The sequence below is a fragment of the Hyperoodon ampullatus genome, assembly GCF_949752795.1.
Source record: "Hyperoodon ampullatus genome assembly, chromosome: 10".
NCBI lineage: Eukaryota > Metazoa > Chordata > Mammalia > Artiodactyla > Ziphiidae > Hyperoodon > Hyperoodon ampullatus.
Genome location: NC_136923.1, coordinates 52,487,223 through 52,514,778, shown reverse-complemented (window position 1 = coordinate 52,514,778; position 27,556 = coordinate 52,487,223). Strand labels below are relative to the sequence as shown.

Sequence of the window (27,556 nt, the reverse complement as noted above, 5' to 3'; positions counted from 1 at the left end):
GTAAATTTTTTTTTTAGTGAAAAAAAAAGATTCATTTGGGAGTATTGTGAATAGTCTAATGGGAATTGAAAAGCACTTACTCATAAACCTATAAAGTCGCAGCAGTATTCCTTTGCCTCAGCCTTTGTACTATACTAAACACAGATAGCATGATTCAGGCATGGGCATCACTAGATGCAGCCCCAGGTTCTCACTGAGTGAATAAGTAAGAGCTGAAGGTATAGATCCTCTTTCTTTATCTATTTACATTCATGCTCCAGATTACAAAAACCTTAAACTTGAGGCTCTCATGATACTATGGTGATGAGCTGATGAAAGTGGTTCTTAAGAAGTTCAAGACTCCCATTTTGAAGCAGGAAAGATGACCCTGGAAAATTGTTCATTATATTCAGGAACAACAACATTCCTTTTCTCTCAACATAGCTACTATTAGATTCACATAGCTGCTGTGACAAATTACCACAAATCAGGTGGCTTAAAATAACACAAATGTATTCTCTTAAATTCTGGGGCCCAGAAGTCTGAAATCATTGTCCCTGGGTTAAATTTAGCTCCTGTTTCAGATGGCTCTTTGCTGAAGCAAAGCAATACCACCATAGTTGTACAGGCAGTTACTGACCTGCAAATTCCTCTTTCCGTTCCCCAATCACCAGAATACCAGAAGCAGTTTGCTTTCATCTGGCAGGGACAACATTATATGTCCACTTTTCTTAGAGGTACATCAACTCTCGGATTCAGTGTCCCTGTTTAGTTTGCAGGAACTATGATCACTCCATCATTCAACAGGTCTACATTTATTTACAACAATGATGAAGTCATCCTGGTTAAAACAGCAAGCAGATGCCTTGTAGACAAACGTTTGGCAAAGCATGGTTGATAAATATCCATAAAAGCAGGTTAAATGTGCAGTATTATTAGATTAAGTAGCACTCAACTCTTGTAATTTACAAGAGATTGTGACTCTGGAAAGCAGTGTATAAGCTGCAGCTTCTCAGGTAATCCACAATGAACTCAGCTCATGGGCAATTAGATCTTCAAGCAAAGATAGAATTATTTTCAACTCAGGGTTTCACAAGGAGTCACACGGTGGAGATATTTTCCATACAGCTCCTTGGACTGGGGGTATATTTTTGGAAAGATACTTTATGTTAGAAGGATTGCAGAACAGAATCTCAGTACTTAAGTGTCCCAGAACTGTGTAGCTGGGCACTGATAGGCACAGATATGAAAGAAAAATCTCAGACAAGTTAGATTATGAGCACTTGTCATAATCTTATCTCGCATTTGATATCAAGGGAATCAGAAAAAAACCCTGGCTTCTTGGACATTCTTAAAGGGGGATTCTCTTGGAATAAAGAAGAATTTTATAGAGGGAAGGCAAGCTGTTGCACTATTTTTAGTCACATTGTAGCCTTTTAATAAACTGGTAAGTTAAATTTGAGTCATGACCTAGGGCCATTTTCCAGAAATATTGAATAATGTAGTGCTGCCTGTCTTGAATGTGGGGTATTTTTCCTTCTCTGTTCTTCCTTTTAGCCAAAACACTCTATTGGGCTGTCTTGGCCATGTGAAAATTACGTTTATGGATTTTTTGTGCTAGGATAATTAATTGAGATTGTTGATGGGTCAGTTTTGTTTGTTTGTTTTGGTTTTGCTTTTTACAATTTCATAGGATGTGGATATCAGAAAAAGACTAATTAACAATAATTATTAACACAGCTATATTGTAATATTTTTGCTTCTAGTACCCTGATGAGAGATAGGTAATTCACCACTACCCATGAGTGTGTGTGTGCATATAAAATTATATATAACATATACACATACACACACAATGTGCATGTGTATATATATGTATATACATATATGTGTGTGTGTATATATGTGTGTGTATATATGTATATATATATATATATATATATATATATATTCATTCTAATCTCAGGCCACTTCTTTCCCCACAAAGTGGATGAGTCTGAAGCTCTCCCCCATAGGGAGGATTTCCTTTCACTACTACCTTTCAAGGCCGCTCCTGAGTGAGTGCCATATGCATCACATACTAAGATGAACCATCCATACACTAAACCCAGGCATTTCCCTGTTCCTACAGCAGGATGCACAGGACCTCAGCATGGCTGAAGGCATGTGCTGACCAGAAAGGGGCTGACAGCTGGGGACTGTGTGCTGACCACACTCCCTGCCTTGGAACAGTAAGTCCTTCCATCTTCTTTCATCCTAACTTCTCTCCTATTTAAAACAAAAACTGCAATGAAAACTGGAGTAGAGATATTGGGGAAGAAAGAGGAGAAGAAGAATCTAAATGCTAAAAAACTGTATTATTCTATTTCACTAGTATATGTTTTTCTGTATCTATGAATACTTTCTTTAATATGTGCTGTATGCTTTCTTTCCAGAAAAGCATGGACAAATGAAATACTCAAAATAAGTTGCCTTACATAAAGTGCTAACCACAAAAGTAAATACGGGGACTTCCCTAGTGGTCCAGTGATTAAGAATCCGCCTTCCAATGCAGGGGAGGCAGGTTCAATCCCTGGTCGGGGAACTAACAGCCCACATGCCGTGGGGCAACTATGCCCATGTGCTGTAATTACTGAGCCCGTGCACTCTGGAACCCATGTGCTGCAACGAAGATCCCGTGTGCCGCAACTAAGACCCTCTGCAGCCAAATTAATTAATTAATTAATTAAAAAGAAAAAGTAGGGGCTTCCTTGGTGGTGCAGTGGTTAAGAATCCGCCTACCAGGGCTTCCCTGGTGGCGCAGTGGTTGAGAGTCCACCTGCCGATGCAGGGGACACGGGTTCATGCCCCAGTCTGGGAAGATCCCACATGCTGCGGAGCGGCTGGGCCCGTGAGCCATGGCCGCTGAGCCTGCGCGTCCGGAGCCTGTGCTCCGCAGTGGGAGAGGCCACAACAGTGAGAGGCCCGCGTACTGCAAAAAAAAGAATCCACCTACCAATGCAGGGGACATGGATTCGAGCCCTGGTCCAGGAAGATCCCACATGCCGCGAAGCAACTGAGCCCATGCACCACAACTACTGAGCCTGTGCTCTAGAGCCCGCGAGCCACAACTACTGGGCCCTCATGCCACAACTACTGAAGCCCGCATGCCACAACTACTGAAGCCCGCGCGCCTAGAGCTTGTGCTCTGCAACAAGAGAAGCCACCACTTGCTGCAACTAGAGAAAGTCCGTGCGCAGGAACAAAGACCCAATGCAGCCAAAAATAAAAAATAAATAAATTAAAAAGAAAAAGTAAATAGGGCTACAGAACTGCAAGTAAAATAAATTCATTTGGTAAAGTAAACAGAACTTTTATCCAAATGATAGGTAATGAAAGACTAGAACCACCCTTTGTTCTTACTCATCCCCTTCCTTGGAGTGCTTGTCTCCTCTTCTTGAGCATAGCTACTGCCTTAGTTTTGTGTGGTCATGTGGCTGAGTTCTGACCAGTGGAATATGGGCAGGAGTGACCTGAGTTACTTCCAGCCTTGGCCATTTCAAAACTCTCATGAGATTCTTTGCATTCTCCTGTTTAGGGTAACATATTCTGGTTTCCTTTAACATCCAGACCTGATGGAAAGAATTTCACATCACTGGAGATCTGGACTTTGAGTGGGGTGTATTGACTGGGACTTGGGGTTACATCCCTTGCAGAAAGAGTTGACTATGTTCTATGTACAGGATAAAGGTATACACAGACACTTGGTCACGTGAAAGGTGGATTGTAACAGATTGGCTATGTTACTAAACCAATTTCCTTTTGTTTAGGCACATAAAGTACAGTTCCCAGTCTCTCTTGGAATGCTAGAGGTGGCCTTGTAATTACCTAAGTTCTAGCCAATGGCACACAGGTGGAGGTATCTTGCCTCCTCCATGCTCAGTCATTTAAATTCGCCTTTGTGATCATCTATGCTCTTTCTTCCTGTATCATCAAGTCAGATTCAAAGTATTCAGCAGAGGACTGTGAAGCCTAGGGGATGGTGGAGGCACTCACTGGGCCACAGGAGCTAGATCCCTGAATGTTTCTCTACCACAGAGCCCCTAGACAACGTGCAGTACATAAGTGAAATACATGTTTGTTTTATAAAGCCATTGTAATTTTGGAGGTGTCTGCTAAAGCAGATAACTTGTCTGTACAACCACAGGTCTAGCTGCCTGTATTAGTTTCCTATTGCACTGTAACAAATTACTGGGTGGATTAAAACAACACAAATTTATTATCTTACAGCTCTGGAGTCAGAAATCTGGACTAAAGGTGTTGGCAGGGCTGTGTTTCTTCTGGATGTTCTAGGGGAGAGTCTGATGCCTTGCCTTTTCCAGCTTCTGGAGGCTGCCTGCCATCACATCTTCACTTACTCTGACTCTCCTTCCTTCTTTCACTTATAATGATTACATTGGGCCCACCTGGATAATCCAGGATACTCTCTCCATTTCAAGATCTTTAAGTTAATCACATCTGCAAAGTCCCTTTTGTCATGTAAAGTCACATATTCACAGTTTCCCAGAACTAGGATATGGACATCTTGGGAGCCATTATTCTGCTACTGATAAAATAAATTATTTTAAGATGGAACAAGAAATTTTAAACATAAAATTCCCTCTCTGCCCATTTGAGCCACTACCCTCTCCCCTTTAGTGTGCACTGTGCATCTGCATTACATATTAACTAGATCCCCTTAAAAAACACAAAACTGCCACCAAAAAAAAGCTATTTCCTTCTGGTGCCAGCAAGGTAACTCCTTAGGAGACAACATTCCTTTCTTAATCCTGTAAAGGCTAACAATAACCCACTATTAGTCTTGTTGGACTATGTAAACTGTCAGTATGTTATCTGACGTACAACCCTTTGTCTCAAAAACTTATATAACTGTGCTTTGACCTCTAGTGGGTGGAACAGTCCTCAGAGCTTTCTGAAAGTCTGTCTCCTGGGTTATAATCCTCAGGTTGGCTCGAATTAAACTTTCCACTTCCTTCTTAGAGTGGCTCTTCATCGATTTTTACACTGACACTTCCATACTTCACTTCCTTCATCTCTTTGCTCAGTATTCTGCTCTGTTAGGTCTTCACTGCCAGTCTTTGTAAGACTCTATCACATCCTCACATTTTTTCATCCCCCCTCCCTGATTCTTTTCCTTAGTCTTCATCACTATCTCAAGTATGCTATATTTTTCTTACTTATCTTTTCAACTAGAATGTAAGTTTCATGAGGGAAGAAATTTTTTCCAGTTTTGCAGTGTGATATTCCTAATGCCTAGAACAATGCCTGACATTTGAATAGGTGCCCAAGTACTTGTTGAATAAATGACTTTTTTTTTTTTTTTTTTTTGCGGTACGCGGGCCTCTCACTGTTGTGGCCTCTCCCGTTGCGGAGCACAGGCTCCGGACGGCGCAGGCTCAGCAGCCATGGCTTATGGGCCTAGCCGCTCCGTGGCATGTGGGATCTTCCCGGACCGGGGCACGAACCCATGTCCCCTGCATCAGCAGGCGGACTCTCAACCACTGCGCCACCAGGGAAGCCCGAATAAATGACTTTTTAAAAAATGGAATGGAATTACATATGTTTTTTAGTGTTTATTGCTCAAACAATAATAATTTGGTATAAATTTGGTAACTTGAATCAGCCTACTCGATACTTCACCATGATACAACGTACATTTCATTGTTAGAGGCTGTGTGATCATAGGATGCAGTACTAGGATTCCCAGGGTGTAGTTAATAAATTTGTGCATAGATTTCCTATGAGAATGTGTAATGTAAAAAAAAAAAAAGCTGCTAACTGGAAAGATTCAAAGTGGAGTCCATAAACTGCTTGACAATTACTAAAATAAAAGGATTCTAAAATCAAAGAACCATGCAATATAAATAACATTAGTGCTGTTTATCATAAATACCTCTAGATCACTGCTTCTCATACATTAGCATGCATATGAACCACAAACCATAACATACATATGAATTACCTGGAAGCTTGTTAAAAAATGCAGATTCTGAGGTGAGGCCTGGGATTCTGCACTGATGAATTTCTGAGTGATGCTGATACTGCTGGTCCATGGAATAGCAAAATCTTACATGATATTAAAATCAGAAGTTTCAAAGGTAATACTTCTTCTTTTGCAGGAAAGGTGTTAAAAACCAAGGTCTGGGGACTTCCCTGGTGGCATAGTGGTTAAGAATCCACCTGCCAATGCAGGGGACATGGGTTCGAGCCCTGGTCTGGGAAGATCCTACATGCCGAGGAGCAACTAAGCCCATGCACCACAACCACTGAGCCTGTGCTCTAAAGCCCACGAGCCGCGACTGCTGAGCCTGCGTGCCACAACTGCTGAAGCCCATGTGCCTAGAGCCTGTGCTCAGCAACGAGAAGTGACCGCAATGAGAAGCCCACTCACCGCAACAAAGAGTAGCCCCTGCTCGCCGCAACTAGAGAAAGCCCCGCATGCAGCAACGAAGACCCAAAGCAGCCAAAAATAAATAAATAAATAAAAACCAAGGTCTGGGGACCTAAAGCGAGCATCAATCTTCCCCAATCACCATTGATGTGGTAAGGGATTTTCTGAACTGAGATATCACTTTTTTTTTTTTTGACCAAACATCATACACCAAAGACTGGTGTTTGTAATGTATAAATACTGGTTTGAATACGGAGGCAGGAAAAAAGGCAGATTGGGCCAAGGAAGCAGAGGAAAAGACCAGAAGTCTTAGTTACATTTCTGTAGGGATAAGACTTTAATAAAACAAATATATATGAAGTCATACAATGAAGTCATACCCCACATCTCAAATAGTCTTTTTCCTCTCTTCCTCAGTTCCTCCTGTCTCTATATCCCAGATTTGCAATCTTGAATGTACTCTTTTTTCCCCCAGACTTTAAAATCATATATCATGTGCACGTTAGTTTTTTTTTTTTTTTTGGTTGTTGTTTTGCACCATGAACAATGCACATCTGGAAGTGCTGGTGTAATTCATTTACTTTTTAAGAAAATCGAAGTGGTAAAAGTACATAGCTTAAAACATCTATCAGTAACAAAGCACAATCCCCTGCCCCAACCTCCCTTCTCATGACGTTGCTAGTTTCCAAAGCAGCCACTTTCAACCTTTAGCTATATCTCCTGATATTGTGTGTGGTTTTAGACACTATCTATTCACTTTCTTCAGGGGAAGGTAAGGATTCGGTAATCTGTATACCTCCTACCCAATCAGAGCTAAAGCAGCTTTTTGGTGAAATCAACTTTCATTAATACCATCATTATGTGTAAATATTCACAAATAAGGATATAGTATATTATGATACATACTTTGTTTTTCATTTGCTTGTCAAATTACCTACATTCACTCCCAAAGTCTGAGAAAACCCCTTCTCAATACATTAGCTCATCACGAATCCCCCTCTTTCTTTTCCCTCTTTCCCTCTTTCCCTCTTGTTGGAGACATTCCCTTACTATACCTGTATTCCATTCTGGGCTGACTACCCCTCCTTAGGGCTATTGGATGGTGTCTTCCTGCGACGTCTCTTGCCAACCAGGCTTGAAGACAGGCAAGCAAAGTAAGGAAGGACAGAAAGGATGATGAAATAAGAAGTATTAGTCTCAGCGAGATGTTAGGGCTGGAGCTTAGCTGCCCTGCCTAGCCACACTTTGGGTTATCAGGCATCTCCAGGACAAATGTTGTTTGGGTTGAATGATAAGGCCTCATTTTATCAATGCTTCCAGGACAATAGAGGATATGGAAATAGCATCCTCTTCTTTAACTACTATGGATATTATTTTTACCTATTCTGAGTACTTCTGTACTTCCCTAGGTGAGATGTGTGCATTTTTAGAAACTCACTATTTTTATGCACCAGTTTTTCAAAATACCTAAAGAGCAGGGTTTTTTAAATTTTTTAATTTTATTAATTAATTAATTTATTTATTTATTTAATCATACAGCAGCTAAAGAGCAGTTTTGAAATGCCATAGGTGGTGGTGGTTTTTTTTTTTTAGATCTTAAAGGCACCACTATTCACAAAGTTGGGAGGGGACCTAAAAAATGTTCATGTACTATAACTAGAGCATTTATAGCACAGAGATTAAGTTTTCTATCTCTGGCCTCAGTCTGGGTTTAAAACACAGCTTATGAGCTACATGACTTGGGCAAATCAATTAACTTCTCTAAGTCTTATTCTCTCTTCTGTAAACTGGAGATGATGATGATAATAATACTTGCCTTGTAGGATTAGAATGAAAAGTTAATGCATTAAAGTACTCGGCACAAAACCTGACACATAGGAAAGAACAATTAGTATACAGTATTTATTACATATTTTCATGCTAAAATATAAGCAGCAACAAAAGTCAGAATGTAAAGACACATAGAACAATTTTATTGTTTTTAGGAGACTTGGATATTCTAAAGACTCGCTGAATTAATTTATTCATTTATTCATTTATAAAACAAGTATTAAGACTTGCTATGTTCAAGTATTGTGGACAGTGCTAGAAACACATAAATGGTTTTTTTTTTTTTTAAAAGCCTGTGCAGCATTACAACAGCCAAGAGTTGGAAGCAACACAAATTTCCAAAGTAGATGAATGGATAAAGAAATGTAGTATATACACACACTGGAATATTATTCAGCCTTAAAAAAGAAGGCAATCCTGGCACATGCCACAACACGGATGAACCTTGAGGACATTATGCTAAGTGAAATAAGTGTCACAAAAGGACAAATATTGTATGATTCCACTCCTATGAAGTATCTAAAGTAGTTAGAATCATAAAAACAAAAAGTAGACGGATGGGTGCTAAGCACTAGAGAAAGGGTAATTAGTGTTTAATGGGAGTAGAATTTCAGTTTTGCAAGATGAAAAAGTTCTAGAGGTCTGTTGTACAAGTGTGAATGTGCTTGACACTACTGAACTGTACACTTAAAAATGGCTACAGTGGTTAAGTTTCATGTTACATGGTTTTTTACCACAATCAAAAAAAATTTTTTTAAAGCCCCGCAATTAGCAAATGAAATGCTGGGTCTATGATGGCTGGGTGGAGCAGCTCAGGTCCAAGGATGGTGAAATAACTGAGCACAAAGGAAGACAGCAGCAGCGCTGGGAGTCAGCTGGATGGCTGCACCCCGTCTAAGACTGAAGCTCTAAAGTCCCTCACATGTGGAGTGTCAGGCTATGCCCAAGAAACAGGCATTATTTCATTTAGTTCCATAATATTCTTCTGTGGTAAGTGCTATTGTTTTTGCTGCTCTGTAGATGAGGAATTGAAGCTTTAAGAGATTAACTTGTCCAAGTGGTGGAAACAGTGATTTTGCACTTGAGCAGCTTCACTGCATAATCCATTCTCTGCTACTATCCTCTCTTGGGAAGGTGAGGAAATCTAGGACAGATGCCAACTAGTTGACAAGGGTGGTGACAGAAGGCAGGAGGTGGCAGATCTACCTATGGTATGAACCTTAAAGGAGGCAGGACTTAGACAAAGTGGGTCTGATTCCATATGCCAAATTTAGAAAAACCCATCAGTGGTGAAGTCAGAATCACTGAAAACAGTGAATGAACAAAATGAGCAGAGTGCAAGAGAGGAAGCCATGATCGAAATTTTGCAATCTTTGTGGGCAACACATCTCAACACAGCAACTTTTAAAAGAGTTGCTTTGGGACTTCCCCGGTGGTCCAGTGGTTGAGAATCCGCCTTCCAATGCAGGGGACGTGGGTTCAATCCCTGGTCGGAGTTCTAAGATCCCACATGCTGCAGAGCAACTAAGCCTGCACGCCACAACTACTGAGCCCGTGTGCCACTGCTAGAGAGAGAAAACCGCATGCCACAACTAGAGAGGAGTCCGCGCGCCACGATGAAAGATACCATGTGCCGCAACTAAGACCCGACGCAGCCAAAAAATTAAAAAATTAAGAAGAAAATAAAGAGTTGCTTCTATGTGCCTACTCTGCTCTTTTATATACTGAGTGTATGTGTATATATATATATATATATATATGTATTATACACCATGGGTATCATTCGATATATTATTTACCCAAACATCTTTACACAGAGTTGTTCACAGTAATCAGGTGGTGAACAGAGTTCTTAATTACTTTTGTATTTTGACCTCATTTTAATGACCATTATTTATTTATTTAAAAAAATATTTGAGGCACTTTTTAAAAAAGAAGTTTTATTTATTTATTTATTTTTGGCTGCATTGGGCTTTCGTTGCTGCACACAGGCTTTCTCTAGTTGCGGCAAGCGGGGGCTACTCTTCGTTGTGGTGTGCGGGCTTCTCGTTGCGGTGGCTTCTCTTGTTGCAGAGCACAGGTTCTAGGCGCATGGGCTTCAGTAGTTGTGGCATGTGGGCTCAGTAGTTGTGGCTCGTGGGCTCTAGAGCGCAGGCTCAGTAGTTGTGGCGCACGGGCTTAGTTGCTCCTCGGTATGTGGGATCTTCCCATACCAGGGCTTGAACCCGTGACCCCTGCATTGGCAGGCGGATTCTTAACCACTGCACCACCAGGAAAGCCCATGACCATTATTTTTTAAATTATTTTTAATTGTGGTAAAATACACATAACATAAATTTATGATCTTGATCATTTTAAAATGTTTAGTTCAGTGGTATTAAGTATATTCACATTGTTTTGCAACTGTCACCACCATCCTTCTCCAGAACTCTTCTCATCATTGCAAACAGTAACTCTGTGCCCATTAAACAATAACTCCCTATTCCCTCCTCCCTGCTGCCCCTGACTAACACCATTCTACTTTCTGTTGCTAGGTATCTCATACAGGTGGAATTACACAATATTTGAATATCGACTTAATACTGGCCAACAAACCTCAAGGCCATTCTTCTGGGTCTCCTCGGTCATTCACACTGCTGCAGACCTGGAGGAAACCTCACTGTATGGAAATTCTCTGACCTCAAGAGCTAGAAATCAGTTCTTTGAAATAAAAATCACCATTTCTTAGAGGAAAATTTGAAGGACTACCCTAGCATTGAACTGAGACTTTAGAATGGAGTAAGTTGTAGGAGAAAAAGTAGAAAATAGTTTGGGTTGAGTTGGGGATCAATGATTTGTGTTGAATGTTTGGCATGTGGGCCCATATGTATTAAAAAATGGGAAAATTTATCCTAAAATTCAGCTGGAAATGAGTTCTGGATTGTTCACCTTTGTGTTCAATATTAGTGTAAAAAACCGATTCAGTGTTTTTAAACTGGGCTGTATTACCCGTGGAACCATCCATGGAAACTCCTTTGCTTTGGTGCAAGTTTTCTCAACCTGGGCATTACTGATATTTGGGGCTGGATACTTTTTTTTTGCGTGTGGTGGGGTGCGTGGAAAGGCAGTCCTGTGTATGTAAGATGCTTAGGAGCGCCTTTGGCCTGTACCCACTAGATGTCAGTAGCACTCCCTCACCGAGTTGTGACAACCCAAAATACCTCCAGACATTGCCAAATGCCTTCCAGTGGGCAAAATCACCCCTAGTTGAAAACCATGGCTTTAGGAGGATGGAGAAGAAAAGGCACATTTCTTGCTTTGTTGAAGTAATTAAGCTCTAGGTCAAAATCACCCCTAGTTGAAAACCATGGCTTTAGGAGGATGGAGAGGAAAAGGCACATTTCTTGCTTTGTTGAAGTAATTAAGCTCTAAATCTTTACTCAGACCTGAACTTAGATAAAAATTAATGTTGTAAAATTGGCTTTAGATCAAAACCAGCAAGCAATCTCTTTTTGAACTCATTTCCAATAAAAATAACACATTCACACTTTCTTAAGGGAAAAAATACTGGGGGACTGGGGCTGCATGCAGGGCTATCTGGTCAGGATGGTTTGCAAGAAGCAGCACCTTCTACCCTGAGTTACAGGCCGGTCCCTCCTGTACCGATCACATTTCTGAAAGCACGTTAATGCATCTCTCCTATTACCAGATCCACAGCTACATATTTACAGCAGACAGATTTTAGAGGTGTCAGATGCAGGGCAGGTGCTCAAATATTTAGTAGGTAAATAAGGGTTATCAGAACCAGATTCATAGAGACCAATCTGTAAAAAAATTGTAACCTAAAAACTAACTCACTTCTGAAGTTTTCAGAGTATGTAAAATTGAGGTGTTTGTGATGTTAATTCTAACCATGCTGTTCTTCAGTTTAAGTCTTCAGTGAACTCCTTAGTTCAGTTAGATTATATCTCAGAGTATCTAGTACTCAATCTGGGGTCATTCTCCACTGGCATCCCATGTTCCAGCTAAACCAACCTGTGTAATGATGGCCAGCTGGGGAGACATAAATGATACATTCAGTCTGGAAAGCAAATTCAATATTATAACTTTGTAAGAAAAGGAAAACTTTTGAACTAAAACCCCTGAAAGAAAAGTTATAGCCAATATTATAACTTTGTAAGAAGAGGAAAACTTTTGAACTAAAACCCCTGAAAGAAAAGCTATAGCCAAGCTTTCTTGATTGTGAGAATGCACAGATTTTTTTTTTCTTTTTGAAAGATATTTTATGGGGACTTTTAAGAGAGTATATGAGATTTCTTTTACATTTTCCAAAACAAATCATCGTTTAAAAAGTTCCAGTGACATGACATAATGCTTCTTACTTCCTAGAGCACTGCCTTGCTCTTTGGCTTCCCTCTGCTCTCCCTACCCTGTCACCCCAATGAGCCTCAGACCCATTCAGTTTCTAGACTAAATTTAAATATCACCTCTTCTCCTAGGAAGCCTTCTGTGATTACACCTTATGTGTACCCCCACCTCCATTCCCTAGCTCCCATCAGCACCCTGTGTTATTCTCTACTATAGCACTAACCACACTGTATCATGGTTATTTGCTCTACTCTGTCTCCCTGAAGGCGACTACTCATATATCTTCTGCATGGATGAATGTACGTAAGTTTTTTTTGTTTTTTTGCGGTACGCGGGCCTCTCACTGTTGTGGCCTCTCCTGTTGCAGAGCACAGGCTCCGGACGTGCAGGCTCAGCGGCCATGGCTCACGGGCCCAGCCGCTCCGCGGCACGTGGGATCTTCCCAGACCAGGGCACGAACTCGTGTCCCCTGCATTGGCAGGCGGACTCTCAACCACTGCGCCACCAGGGAAGCCCAGTAGTGTGGCTCGCGGGCTCTAGAGCGCAGGCTCAGTAGCTGTGGCGCACGGGTTTAGTTGTTCCGCGGCAGGTGGGATCTTCCCGGACCGGGGCTCAAACCGGCGTCCCCTACATTGGCAAGCGGATTCTTAATCGCTGCTCCACCAGGGAAGTCCCTAAGTTTGAAATACTGAAATTCCGATACATATAAAGATTTCTTGTATTTTCCTGTTCTATTTTAGATTACTATTATAAGAGTAGTTTAAACCCAGCTATTTAAGTAATTAGTATATCTTTAAATAAGGATTGTTTTTCTATATTTAGTAATTTCATAGTAAAGGCATCTATAATACTGCCAAGTAGGAAATAATTGGAGATGTGCCAAAGATGTAGCTATTTGTTATAAGAATATCCAGTGAGGCTTCCCTGGTGGCGCAGTGGTTGAAAGCCCGCCTGCCGATGCAGGGGACACAGGTTCGTGCCCCAATCCGGGAAGATCCCACATGCCACGGAGCGGCTGGGCCCGTGAGCCATGGCTGCTAAGCCTGCGCGTCCGGAGCCTGTGCTCCGTAACGGGAGAGGCCACAACAGTGAGAGGCCCACATACTGCAAAAAAAAAAAAAAAAAAAAGAATATCCAGTGAAGATCAACAACCCAGGATTATGCTGCACACATACCAATGAATATTTTGCTGCTGTTAGAAGTCATCCTATAGAAAAACAAAGAAGGAATATATTCAAAATGTATTGTTAAATACATGCACAGAACAGAAGCATTCAAAATCTTAGCTAATTCTAATCTTGTCATTCTCTGGTTAACAAAACTTAATGTTCCCTTACAGTTTTCAGCATTAAATCAAATTGATTATCTTAGCACTCCACAAAATAACAACACAGATCATCTAAAGTGGTGCTATGGGAGGTAATTTTTTTCCTTCAGTTTTTCATTATTTTCCAAATATTCCACAATAGAGATGGATAAATTTTTAACTGACAGTTTTTTTTAAAGCTTAATTCTAGACCTTTCATTTGCATGGCTATAAAACTATACTGATTAACTGCAGTAAAATGAACTAAAACAATACAGGAAGCAAAGATGTCAAAGGTTAAATTAAAAAAACCCTCATGTATTATGGAATAACATTAATTCTCATTTCTATTTACTGTAAATGTTTTTCTAAATTAACAATAATAAACACTTGAATTTACAAATAGATCTGGCCTGAAGATTTTAGTTTTTTACTGTAAGACATAACTTGGTGAAAAGTCATTTTGACCTGAAGTTTATAATAAAATATGAAGGAATATAGCAAATTTACTCCAAATATGAAACCTCAGGTTCAAATCATATCTTACTTGAAAATGTCAGAAGTCTATTACAGATTTTGAAAACCCACAAGAAACAAACATGTTTTAAAACCTGGAATTATATGTTTTAATTGGTTCTCAGCAGCGTGGGTAAATGAATGACACTGATGATTAGCTTAGGGGAGAAAAGCAGAAAGAAAAAAATTTAATCAGTAGCTTTTTATCACCATTCTTTAATAGCTGACATCTTAATATGTTTCTGGAATGAACAAATTAAAGGTATTATATATAGCAATCTGAATAGTCAACAATAACTTTCTTATAGTCTTATCAACTGAAAAAACAGAATTTTAAACATGACTTAGCTTTCACTTCGTCACATTAAACCATACTCTTCTGTTACTCAGTTCATTCATTTCTTGAGTGCCTGCCTTTAGATGCCAGGTGTTTGATCTAAGTTTTCAAGTAGAGTTATTGTTCAGCTTAAGCCACTCTATTTAGTTGTCAACAGTAGTTAGAGCAGGACCTTAAAGAAGAGGTCAAAATTAGATCAATATTTAGATCCAAAATGATTATAAAACATACCAAAGGTCATGGAACATAAAGCATTACTGAGACAAGTTCAATGTTTAAAATACCTTTTCTTTTTAAGGATAAGATATAATATATACATGCATATAGAGCTATATACATTGGATTGTGGCTGCTACTCCTGACAGATCTTTTCTCCTTGGATGCACTTACAAATTCATGAGAATACCACTGAAACAGGACTTTCTAAACATTTTTAAAAACCTAGTTATGAGATAAATGACTTGTCACACAGTGAGACAGAAAAACAACTGATATACATTGTTAATTTGTTCAAGTAATGTTATGTACAGTTTTATTGCCAGTATATGCACAACAGTAAGCATAGAACTATAAATACACAATGTAATTAACAGTAGAAAACAAAATTGTTACAGGTAAAGGGGGGAATATAGAGAAACTATTTTCCTGCTGCTAGAACAAAAAGGAAGGAAGGTAAAAGCCTATCACAAATCATCCATTCAGAACTCTTGCCTTAAATTCTTTACATACATTTCTACATTTTTTCGATTAAACAAAGTACAGATAACTCTGTAACAAAAGCAAATTGCCTCCCTAATAGGTATTTGCCTTTCCAGTCAAATTCACTTTATGTTAGGATTTAAAAAAAAGTCAAGATGAGAAATCATTAGTATCCTGGTTCCAAATTACCTAATTTGCCTTCCACCAAAACTGGTAATTTTTGAAAGTTGGTTGCACATGAAAATAAGAGGTGTAGCAAAAGGTGATTAAAAAAATTTGTTAAAAAGTAACAGAAAATCACCCTTTTAATAGTTTTCCAAAAGACACTATAGGCAGCAGCTCAGTTAAAAGTATTAGCCCTGAAGAGGTAGAGAATTTGAGCCCATTATACACAGATAATAACCTTGGCACCATCTTCTCTCTCATCAGGATCAATGTTTTCAAGTAAGACAATTTCATGGTAAAAGGAAACCAGGTTCCACCATTTAAAAGAAAAGGTGCTGGTCAACTCCCATGTCTCAATAATTAGTTTGTTTATTAAATGAGAAACAGAAGACGGTCAAGGACACACATGCACTTGATTTTTTTTTATGTTTCCATTATCAAGTTTATTCATAAGTGAATTTGATATTAATAAATAAAAAAGCATCATTCACAACAAAGATAAACAAACCAAAAAACCCTGCAATGAAACCTTCTATTTTAATAAGTAACAAGAAAAACACAGGCTGATGATTTGGTACAGCTTTCTTAAGGGATCATAGAGGGGACATGGTTTTAAATAAAGATGGCAAGATCAACAACCAACAAAAGCTATCAGCCTTACAGAACTGGCTGATTCTGTAACATTTCTTTGAGGTCTTAGTTTTAAACTACAGATCACCCCAAAGAAGTTGCAACTAATTAATGACGTGTATCACCATCACACCAACAGAGTCCAGCTGTAGTTCAGATTAGTCCTGCTTTATTTCACATCATTTCAATATTTCTAGCATAGGACATGATATGGAACTCAAAGTAGCAATAAAAATATTATTTTGCATTTGAATAAAGGCCAAAAAATGTTTTAGACTGTTAAACTTTTAAAGCTTTAAGCATTCCTGTTTAACCAGCATTTAAAAAAATGTATACAGTCATAACACTGGCAAAGGTTAATGGGAGGACAAAGAAGTAAAACGTGAAATGATGAATTAGATTAAAAATTACTTTGTATTGACCAACTGATGTTAATACTGCTTCTTTTGAATTTGGAATAACTATCATAAAAGTTACATGCAGATTGAGGATAGCCCTCTGTTACAGAAAATACAAAACAAAACAAAAAACTAAAACTGGGAAACAATGGTAACTTCCAAAAGATGTATTTGAAATTTTCCTTTCATTGATGAGGGTGGTCTGTCTGTTCTTTCTTTGAGAGACCTGGTTCGCTTCCATCAGCTTCACTAACTTTGTCCAGAAACATCAGTAGTGGGATCAGCTCCTCCAGAACCTGTTTGTGCACGTTTGATGTAAAGATTCAGTAGCTTCATCTGCAGATTCAAGCCAAACATGTCATTTGAGAAAGCTGCTCTAAATTATTGTAAGATGCTCATTAAAAAAAATTATACATATGTGAGCTTCAAAAGATATTTTAGACTGAGGGGTTATTATAATGCCCCAGTTACTGTTGATAATTAAGAATTTCAAAAAAAAAATTTAAGTCTCAGTTTGTTCAGGACTGAGTATTCTAGCATGCCTTTCAAAAAATGTTACAGTGATAACATACAAAACTTAGAAAAAGAAGTCACCATTAAGACAATAATGATAAACACTTGAGCAGTATGTGCTATACAATATACTGCCTTAAATTCTCTTTTTATCTTCACAACATTTTACAGATGAGGAAATCGAGATACAGGATGTGCCATCCCTGCCTAAGGTCACAGGGGTAGAGAGAAGTGGGCCAGGAGAGGCAATTAGGCACTTGGGCTCCAAGATCTCAGACAACTACATCACTGCTCTCCTAACAAGAATGTTTTTGATTTCTCTGTGTCATTTTGCAGTCTTTATTGTATGAGATCATATTTTTAGTCTGGAATCAAAGCACATCCAATTCTGTTTTCTACTTTTTTTTCACCTAATGTCATTCTCAGATATTTTTCCCACCTACTGTCTTCACATTACTACTGGCTGCCTAGTATTCTGGTAGAGTGCTGAATTTTAATTCTTCTACAGACAACTCTGGATTTTCAGGACATAACTTAAACTTATGACAAAACTCAGGATACATTTTTCTCTGAAAACCACTTTGTTGTTCAACGTTTGCTTTTTTAACATTGTCTTTGACCGAAGGGTTTTTAAACCTGGTGTCCACAAGATTCAGAGGCTCACTGAATGCCCCCCCAACGAAACTATGTGTAAAATTTATCTGTATGCATTTATTTTTCTTGGGATGAGATTATACCTAAAGCTCAAAGTGGTCTGTAACACAGAAAAGGTTAAGAACCACTGCTTTTTCTTTCGGCCACGCCACACAGCATGTGGGATCTGAGTTCCCTGACCAGGGATCACACCTGTGCCCCCTGCAGTGGAAGCGTAGCGTGTTAACCACTGGACCTCCAGGAAGTCCCTAGAACCACTGCTTTAATCTATCTATAACTTGTATAGGTATTTATTGTAAGGTATATACCTGAGCTCTTTTTCCTTCTATGTATTTTTTCTTCCCTTTGCTACTTAAAAAATAAATTTGATCATAGTAATGACAACTGTTAGGATTTGGGGAAACTTTTATATGAAGGTGAGTGTCTTGCCAGTTAACTGGTTCATAAACCGTAATTCAACAATCATAGTTTATCCTCACCCCTTAGAACAAATTTCAAGGTTTTGATAGTATCAAAGAAATGAAGAAAGCAAGACTGATTTGTGTTTTTTTGCATCTTAAGGACTAATTGGAAAATTCATTTTAACATAACAAATCAAAGTTAAACATTTATTGTGATCATAATAAGAACAGAAAGAAGAGAAACAAATACTTGATTATCATAGTTCATAAAGGAAAATTTTTTAAATGTTCAATTGTTCCATATTTGGGGACATATAAATCCATGGATATATAACTACTATTTATTCTTAATTAAACAGCCCTTGGGGGTAAGGATTTGGGTGTGGGAGTGAGGAGAGTCAGTTGGTGATCAATAAATAACCAGAAGCTGTAAGCATTTTTTTCACAGCAGTCTACCAACCACCCTACCAAACCGCTGACCTCACCTGAGTAACAGATGTGAAAGTACAAACAGCTAAACCGCAACGGTAAGAGGAATAAGTTGGATTCGCAAAGCCTAATTAAAATCCGAACAACAAATTTACTCTTTTTATTTAAATTAATTAATTACTTAATTAATTTTTGGCTGCACTGGGTCCTCGTTGCTGCACGCAGGCCTTCTCTAGTTGCGGCGAAAGGGGGCCACTCCTCATTGCGGTTTGGGCTTGTCATTGTGGTGGCTTCTCTTGTTGTGGAGCACGGGCTCTAGGCGCGCGGGCTTCAGTAGTTGTGGCTCGTGGGCTCTAGAGCGCAGGACCAGCAGTTGTGGCGCACGGGCTTAGCTGCTCCGCAGCATGTGGGACCTTCCTGGACCCATGTCCCCTGCATTGGCAGGTGGATTCTCAACCACTGCCCCACCAGGGAAGCCCCCAAATTTACTCTTTAACACACTCAAAGAACTAAATTTTGAAGAAGGACCCACAGCCACCATCTTTAGAACAGAGCAGCACTACTTACTTTACTGCCAGTGAGCTGACTGAGATGTGGTTTTAGTTCATCACCAATTACCGCATGAACAGCCACCAGGCAGAAGACACAAGCTTTCCGAACACTGCTCTCCGAATTATCATAACCCTGGGAAGAAAAGTCCTTGTTAGCACTCCTGCAGGATCTGAGGAAAGTACCACTCCACAGAGACAGAAGTGCAACTCAAAGAGGAGATCCCAAGTGTGCTGAGGAGAGAGAGCTTTACTGACTGGACAAAGTTAATTTCTCACCTTTTCAGGCAGAGACGTGCCCTTCCCTCCTCCACCTCCCCTTCGGCATCCCCACTCCACTGTCAGACTTCCTTGTCGGGTTCTTTCTTACTTAGCTTAGAAAGCTGCAATCCTCTGACTCTGGGCCTGCCCCTCTGCCAATCCACCCTGCCAAAGTCTCTGAATTAACCTTCCTAAAGCATTCAGCTGTAGTGAATTCAACAGCTCCTCACTATTGAATAAAACCTAAACTCCTTGGCCTGGCAGTCAAGGTACTCCTGTAATCCAGGCTGAATTAAGCTTAACATCTGGCCCATCCCTACCATTACTCTAAGTTATTCATCCAACAGACATTTATTCAGTACCCACTATATGTATGACACACACCTATTACGTATATTCTGTTCTTAGCACCAAAGCACAGATAAGAAAGGAAAAGATTTGGATCTTATCTTCAAGGACCTCACAATTTAGTAGTCAAGGACCTCACAATTTAGTAGTATTCGGCTTAGAACAGAGTCACAAAGGTAATACTGTAGAAGCACAAAGAAATGAATGATTAACTCTCTTCAGGAGGGATCTTAATATACATACTATGTAATATTAGTCATTAAAATTACATTATAGAATATTATTTATTGGATGGAAAAAGTTCACAATCTATGATTAAGTTAAGCAAAGCATGTTACAAAATATGATCCCATTTTTAAAAGTATTTATATGTATGGGTTTGTATGCATAGAAAAAAAACCACATTAAATGGTAAGTTACCATGCTAAATGGTAAGTTTTATGTTATGTATATTCTACCACACACACACAGAGCTAATTACAGAAAGTCTTTGCTCCGAACACCTAAGACAGCAGGAAGGCTTGGTCATGCCACTAGTGTTGCCTGGCAAGTGCCTAAAATAACTGAGTCCCAAATGCATCACACATAGCTTATTCCTCCAAGCTTTGCTGCTTACCTGTATTAGGCCTGGCATAATCTCTGGCAAAAGCAGGTTAAGGGTTTCCTTGGAAACTCTCTCTATCACTTTTGTTTGCATTTTGATTGCAGCCAGATTAATTGGGTAATCTGCAGTTTGGATGATGGGACAAAGCACTTTGATGCACTGCTCCGGACTGATTGAAGTGGCCAACACTGACGCAGCTTCCTCAGCAGATCTCACCACCTAAAACAAAGAGGTCAACATTTAGCAGGGAAGTAATTTTGTAAAACTTACACTGTGGCCTGGATGTATACACTTCTTGAAATATATCCTAGGACATGATATCTGGGATTTTCTTTGAAAACACTAAACAAACATAAAAGGTGAGGGTACAGATAAAACAGGTTTGGTAAAACGGTGATAACTGTTGAAGCTAGAAGATGGAAACATGGTGCTTTTTTACATCATTCTTCCTTCATTTGTGTTCTCTTAATGTTGGCTTGATTCAGTGATTAAAAGCAACTTTAACATGATATTGTGGTCTAGTTCTGCAGGGGAGTGGAGGCTCTGTCCACCTAGACTACACTGTGACTGGAGTCCTCTGCATCAGCCACGCTGAGACCCTGCTCATTGTTAGGACCCCCAACTCCAGGAGGGCTTGTGCCTTTTATCACATTATTAACAAAATAAAATAAAAATCATTTCATTAATATGTTATCAAGTTAACAGGCTATTTCCCCTACTGTTCATAATGATTTTCTTTCCTTCTATATTGGACTTGGGGAGGGTAAAACACTGGTTCTGCAATGAAGAGAAGAAACAGTTATCTATATTTTTATTGGAATCTGTAATCTCTAAAGATGGTCTTGAAAACATGTAAAAATTATTGCTTTTGCTGCTACTTCGGTATTGTCTCATTTGTGCTCTCAATCTGTGAGAGGTACTTAAAAAGGTATAGTGGAAAATACACTGCAAGTCAGAAGACCTAGGGCTAATTTCAGCTCTAACAGCTTAAGAATGTCAATTTTATCTTTGGTAAAAACTGGTATGCTACAAGGCCTTATTTAGGTCAGAAGGTGGATAACTAAAGTACAAATATTACATAGTTTTTTTAAGCCTTCAGCAAGATGCTACAGATGTACCACTACTAAACAACAAGTGGATTTTTAAAAAAATCGGGATTAAAAATCCAGGTAGACTTAAAAGTTATGGCTCACTCTCCTATAAGATTCACAGTCACAGCTTCTGAAAAGTGAATTACCCAGAGGGTTTCGATTTTTTCGTATCCTCACCAACATTTCTTATTATCGTTCTTCATCATGTGTGTGAAGTGTGGTATTTCATTGTGGTTTTAGCTGCATTTCCCTAAAGACTAATGAGGGTGAGAATCCTTTTATGTGCTTATTGGCCATTTGTATATCTTCTTTGAAGAAATGTCAACTCAGATCCTTTGCTCGTTGAAAAACTGAGTTTTTACCTTTTCATTGTTGAGTTATGAGAGTTCTTTAGATATTATGGTGGTTAGTCCCTTATCAGACATGATTTGCAAAAATTTTCTCCTACGTTATGGGTTGTCTTTTGACTTTCCTGAGAGCATCCTTTGAAGCACAAAAGTTTTTAATTTTTTTTTTTTTTAATATCCATCCACACATTCAAGTAATATTTACTAAGTATTTACTATACATAGTACAATTCTATGCACTTGGGATACATCATTAAACACCACCAGACAGAAAAACGAAAGAGCTTTGCCCTCATGGAGATTAAATGGAGGGTAGAGGATGGGTGATCCACAAGAAACATAATAAATATGTAAATTACCTAGTATACGGATAATTACTAGGGAAAACAGAAAAGTGCATAGCATGATAAAGAATATGGGGAGTGAGGGGCAGTCATGTTACAGAATTAAATAAGAGATATCAAGGGAGGTATCTCTGAGGGACTTTTTAGTAAAAAGTTTTAAAAGGGGAGGGAGATGGCCATATAGATATCTGGGGGTCACAGAGTTCCAGGCAGAGTAAACAAGGTCCTAAAAAAGGAGTGTGCCTGGCAGTTTCCAGAAGTAGCAAGGGAATCAATGAGGCTGGGATAGAAGGAGAAAAGGGTAAAGAAAAAGATGTGCTCAGGGTGGTGAGAAGGAGCATGTTAGGTGGTGTCCTGTAAGGACTTTGACTCTGAGTTAAAAGTGGAGCCCTGGCAAGGCTGAGTGGCAAGGTCTGCTTTACATTCTAATGGGGTTACTCTGCTGTGTTAAGGATAAGGTAAAAGGAATTAAGGGCCAAAGCAGGGAGACCAGTTAGGAGGTTACTATGGAAATCCAGGTGAAAGAAGTGGATGGCTCAGATGGAGGTGATGAGAAAGGTATAAAAAGTTTTTAATTTTGATAAAGTTCAATTTACTCTTTTTTTTCCTTGTTGATTGTTTCTGCTTTTGGTATTGTATCTAAGAAACTATTGCCTAACTCAAGGTAACAAAGATTCACACCTATGCTTTCTTCTGAGAGTTTTACAGTTTTAAATCTTATGCTTAACTTTAATCTATTTTGTCTCACGGCTGTTTTAACTTTCTTTTTTTTGACTTGTCTTTTGCTTATGTATTGCTCTGATGCTTTCTCTTAGAGTTGCAGTCCCTATTTGAAACTTGCTTTTCTAATTATTTTAATAAAAGTCCTTATGATTATCTCATCTCACTGATTATCTCATCAGTGTCATTGGTCATGATGGGGATATCCTGACTATAATGTAACAAGACAGGTTTACAGGACTCTTTCAGGAAAGCTGTCCTCATTGTTTTACTGAGAAAACTTTTAACAGACATCTAGCTCCTATAGGCAATTTACCACTCTAAAATAACAATGATTCTTATCTTCATTAGTTATTTTAAAAAACCAAATTCTTATTGGTAAATGGAAAGTGAAGTTAAGATTGGTGAACTCTAAATGGAAATCTAAAAGTGAATTATAGGAGAAAATGAAATCAGATAAATTATATCCTAGAGCTCACCTATTTTAGGTAAAAGGCCATGGTATCAATATAATTAGTTAAACAGAAAAGATTATATGTTTGCTTCTCAATCAGATACTACCTTGAACATTAAGAAAATGCTTGCTGGGCTTCCCTGGTGGCGCAGTGGTTGAGAGTCTGCCTGCCAATGCAGGGGACACGGGTTCGTGCCCCGGTCCGGGAAGATCCCGCGTGCTGTGGAGCGGCTGGGCCCGTGAGCCATGGCCGCTGAGCCTGTGCGTCCGGAGCCTGTGCTCCGCAACGGGAGAGGCCACAACAGTGAGAGGCCCACATACAGCAAAACAAAACAAAAAAAAAAAAAAAAAAAAAAACAAGAAAATGCTTGCTAAGAGTACTTTCAAACAACATTTGCATGTTTCATGCAATAATATCAGAAGTACTGTCAGGTCACTTACCTCCTTATGAGGATCTTTATGTGCTTCCAGTGTTTTCATGACAGTCAGTTCTGCATAGTTTTTAAATCTTGCTGGTTGATGCCTTAGGATTTCTCTTAAAACCTTTAATGCCAAAGCCCTGATTGTAGGCTAAGAAGAAATATTTTAATGTTTTTAATATTTTGGGCTGTAGACGATCTTTATATTTTCCATTTCTGTAACTTAAGGGTCTTAATATGGGTTGGGGGAATTGTAGACAACTGCATAAAATATGCGGTATATTACACAATTAAGTTTTCACATCTCTAGTTGAAAACTAATACTTCTTAAAGAAACCAAGAACCACTACATTCTATTAAAAAGGAAGTTTTACTTTTGAACAACGAATTCAAATATGCAAAAAAAAAGTACTCTCCTTTAAAAAATTTTGTCAGCAACCTTTCATTTTCCCTGTTGTCAACTGTTGAAAATCACTGAGCTGCTTGGTTGGGAAGAAAAAGTACTTTACAGTGAAAATTTCAGGCAGAAAGAAGCAGCAGAAAAGACTCATTTTCCCAATTTCCAAATCTGTGTAGCACTTGATTAATAGGCAATGACAGGCAATCCAAGACAGGAAAAACAGGCTATTGTTTACATATTCTGCCATTTTACCTCTTTATCCCCAAGGGTTTCAAGCAATAAAAGTAATATTGTTTTGAAGTGTTCATCCCAAACACTGAAAGATTCTTCCTGTGTCAGTTTCATGAGTTCATAGAGGGCGATTTTTCTTTCTTCTACACGTTCGTTATGGTTAGACAACTCCTTCAATAACTCTGCAACCAGGTCAGAATGGTCTAGGGAAAGATCTGTCATAAGGACATGATGTTAATTCTGTAACTTTATAGGTCAACTTTCACAAGTATGGGGATGACAACGTTATAACATGAAACACAAACAGAAAGTTGCTTGTAAAAAAACCCCAAAAACAAAGAAAAATGACCAAGTAATATTCTTTTCCATTTGTCATCCCCAAAACCTCAATGCTAGTTTAAAACCATTTATAATAAAAATTAACAGGAGAATTGTATAATGAACCCCCATGTACCCATCACCAGATTTAAAAATTATTAAGATTTTACCATTCTTACATCATCTTCGTACCACCCCCCAACTTTTTTCTGAAAAATTTTTAGCAAATCCCAAATGTATCATTTCATCCTTACACACTTCAGCATGCACTTCTATGTTGTCATGCCAGGAGGCTCACAGTGTCTGGGTACTCAATTTTCAGCGATACTAATAAATGATCACTGGATTTAACTGGTAACAACTTGATCCCACCATTGTAAAATTCCCCGTCAACCTTTTAACTAATGATTTCACCCACTGATGTTGCTGAATCAATTATTTTATTAGGAGTTAAAAATGGGTTGGAATTCTTCTGAGAGAGTGAGTTTATCAACTAGAGCTATTTTGATTGCCCTGAAATACAGTTTGATAGAAAAGGCAGAATACCTAATATATTTCCCTTTAAATTTCTGAGTCAAGAGTTGGGCCCAGTGGTTATCAAGGAGTTTTCATTTGTTTTTGCTTTCTTTTTTTAAAGTATAATTATGAACTCAAGAATTTTATGAATATTAAAGGACACACTGTTTATTTTTCAAAGTCATCAGATAATGCTTTGAGAAATCTTTGTAGGAAAGACAGTTAAATCCAAAAGTTCACATTAGAACATTAAAAAATACCAGAGTTCTTCCTAAATTCTTTTGGTAATAAAATACATGATAAATTCAGGTTTGAGGGACTTAGGCAGGCATTTGCTTGAGCTTGTGCCATAGATTCTTTTCCCTTCTAACTCATTCTCTGGAATAAAATAATCACAGAACATGGTGCCTGAGCCTAGAAGGTACACCTGGGGTCACTCCCTCTCCCAAGTCTCCAGGAAAGACAGCTAACACTGTGGAGCTGTATTCTCTGTGGCTTCACTTGGCATGAGTATGCTGGCCTTTTGGAGAGGGTTGCTGCCTACAAAAGGAAACGCTCAGGAGGAAAGAGCACTTTTCCCAAAAGTGAACCTTGAGGTTGTAGTTTGCCAGATGGTTCACAACTGGTCCATAAAAACAGAAGCTACTGTGCCTCATCCTGCCAGCTGGTTAGCCACTGACCTAGAGATACCAATGGCCTGAAATTATAGGTCTCAGGGAACCCACAACTACAAGTAGGGAAAGAAAAGTTATATTTCACTTAAGAGGATTCAGAAACCTGAGGAAAGGAAATCAAGCTGAACTACTAGAACAGACAACTTCTACTGGAATAAAACTAACAGATGATAGGGAAGGGAAATTGAACCAAAATGTAATGATAATATTCACTGCCTATAAAAAAGGAAGTTTGTTAGGACAACTTTCGTGGAACTATAATAAGAGCACGAAGAACTTCTGGTCCCCAAACACTCATACACAGAGCACAAAATGTGATTACTGAATTTAAAAACTTGAGATAATCTGGAAAGAATGATCACTGAGGAGAACTAAATTAGGTTTTGGAAGATCAGGAAGAACCTCTGCAAAATGCAGAGCAAAACCATGAAAAATAAGAAATTTGAGTTCAAAGATCTTAACTTGGAGAATAAAAACTGTCTTATAATAATTTCATTTGTATAGACCAACATTAGAACAATATTGCTGGCTTAACAAGAACTACTGCAGCAGGATCAATGCATCTCTATAAACCGCTCAAAAATCACTCCTGTGAAGTTACATTATCAGACTTTCAAAGATGTCATAAAATCATTCTGATAAGAGTATATTTTATTTCAGCTGAATAAAGGGAAATCTCAAGAAAATGCTTTGTTTCAAAGGAACTCAGTTCTCCTCTTCATGAATATAGGCTTTGTAATTACTCTAGAAGATAATTAGAAATGACTTGTCATATAATGGTCTGGACAGATGACTAACAGGAAAATAACTTCTGCCAAAGAAAGCACATAAATTATTTGTTAAAAAACTGAACTATTTATGTCATACAAATGAGATAAGCCTAACGTACTGAATTAACTAAGATAAAGTATAATCAACTGTATTTCCTCTTCTGACACACAGAAACATTGTTGTTCTGTGAAAAGAACACAGGTTCTGGAGTCTCACCAAGCCTCTGCCCCTTAGCCTTTGTGTGATAGGAGTACGCTCTCAATTACTGTGGAGGCTGGGTTTTCTTATCAGTAAAATGGGAAAATAGCACGCACTTCCTAGGGTCATGGTGAGGACCTGGGCCTGAAATATGAGTCTCCCTTGAATAACAGTATCATCCTCACTAGAGGTAGTACATATTCTGGAATATTATAGTCCCCGGTGAACTTTACAAAGGTCATAATTAGAACTGGCCATTAGTGGGTTTGACTTGTTAGTTTTGATAAATGTATCACTAATGTGTGTATCTGTCTGTAATATGTACAGACACATCTGAGTAAGAGAGATACTTAATATGTCTCAGAATTTTAAAACAAATTCCTACTTGAACAAAATAATTATCTCCCGCCAAAAGTTTTATATTTTAAAAACAAAATAAGGAGAAATTTTACTTGGGGGCAGGGCATAAAAGAAAAATCAAAACAGCAAAATGGAGGTCAATACATTAAAAAAGATAATGTCAGCAATGTTTACAATAAAATAATGTCAAATAAGGTCTTCCCCACCTCAAATTTAAAAAAGAAAACAGACAGTAAATGAAAACAATTGCTATATGAAGCTTGGAACAACTACTATTTTGGTGTAACTGAAGGCTTATCTATCTTCAAATGTTTCAGA

The 27,556-nt window shown here is 38.6% G+C and overlaps 1 protein-coding gene across 19 annotated transcripts in view; it reads right to left on the bottom strand.

Moving 5' to 3' along the window:
* Nucleotides 1-16,886: 16,886 nt before the first annotated feature.
* The window catches only part of CLASP2 (cytoplasmic linker associated protein 2), a gene marked incomplete at both ends in the record, with an annotated part of 179,389 nt that continues 168,719 nt past the window's right edge, over nucleotides 16,887-27,556 (bottom strand). For all 19 annotated transcript variants that reach the window (XM_079712231.1, XM_079712234.1, XM_079712222.1 and 16 more), the window contains 5 exons: nucleotides 16,887-16,973; nucleotides 19,202-19,318; nucleotides 20,408-20,614; nucleotides 23,793-23,921; nucleotides 24,423-24,616. In XM_079712231.1, coding sequence (XP_079568357.1) covers nucleotides 16,887-16,973; nucleotides 19,202-19,318; nucleotides 20,408-20,614; nucleotides 23,793-23,921; nucleotides 24,423-24,616 — 734 coding nt within the window. The remainder of the gene's footprint in view (nucleotides 16,974-19,201; nucleotides 19,319-20,407; nucleotides 20,615-23,792; nucleotides 23,922-24,422; nucleotides 24,617-27,556) is intronic.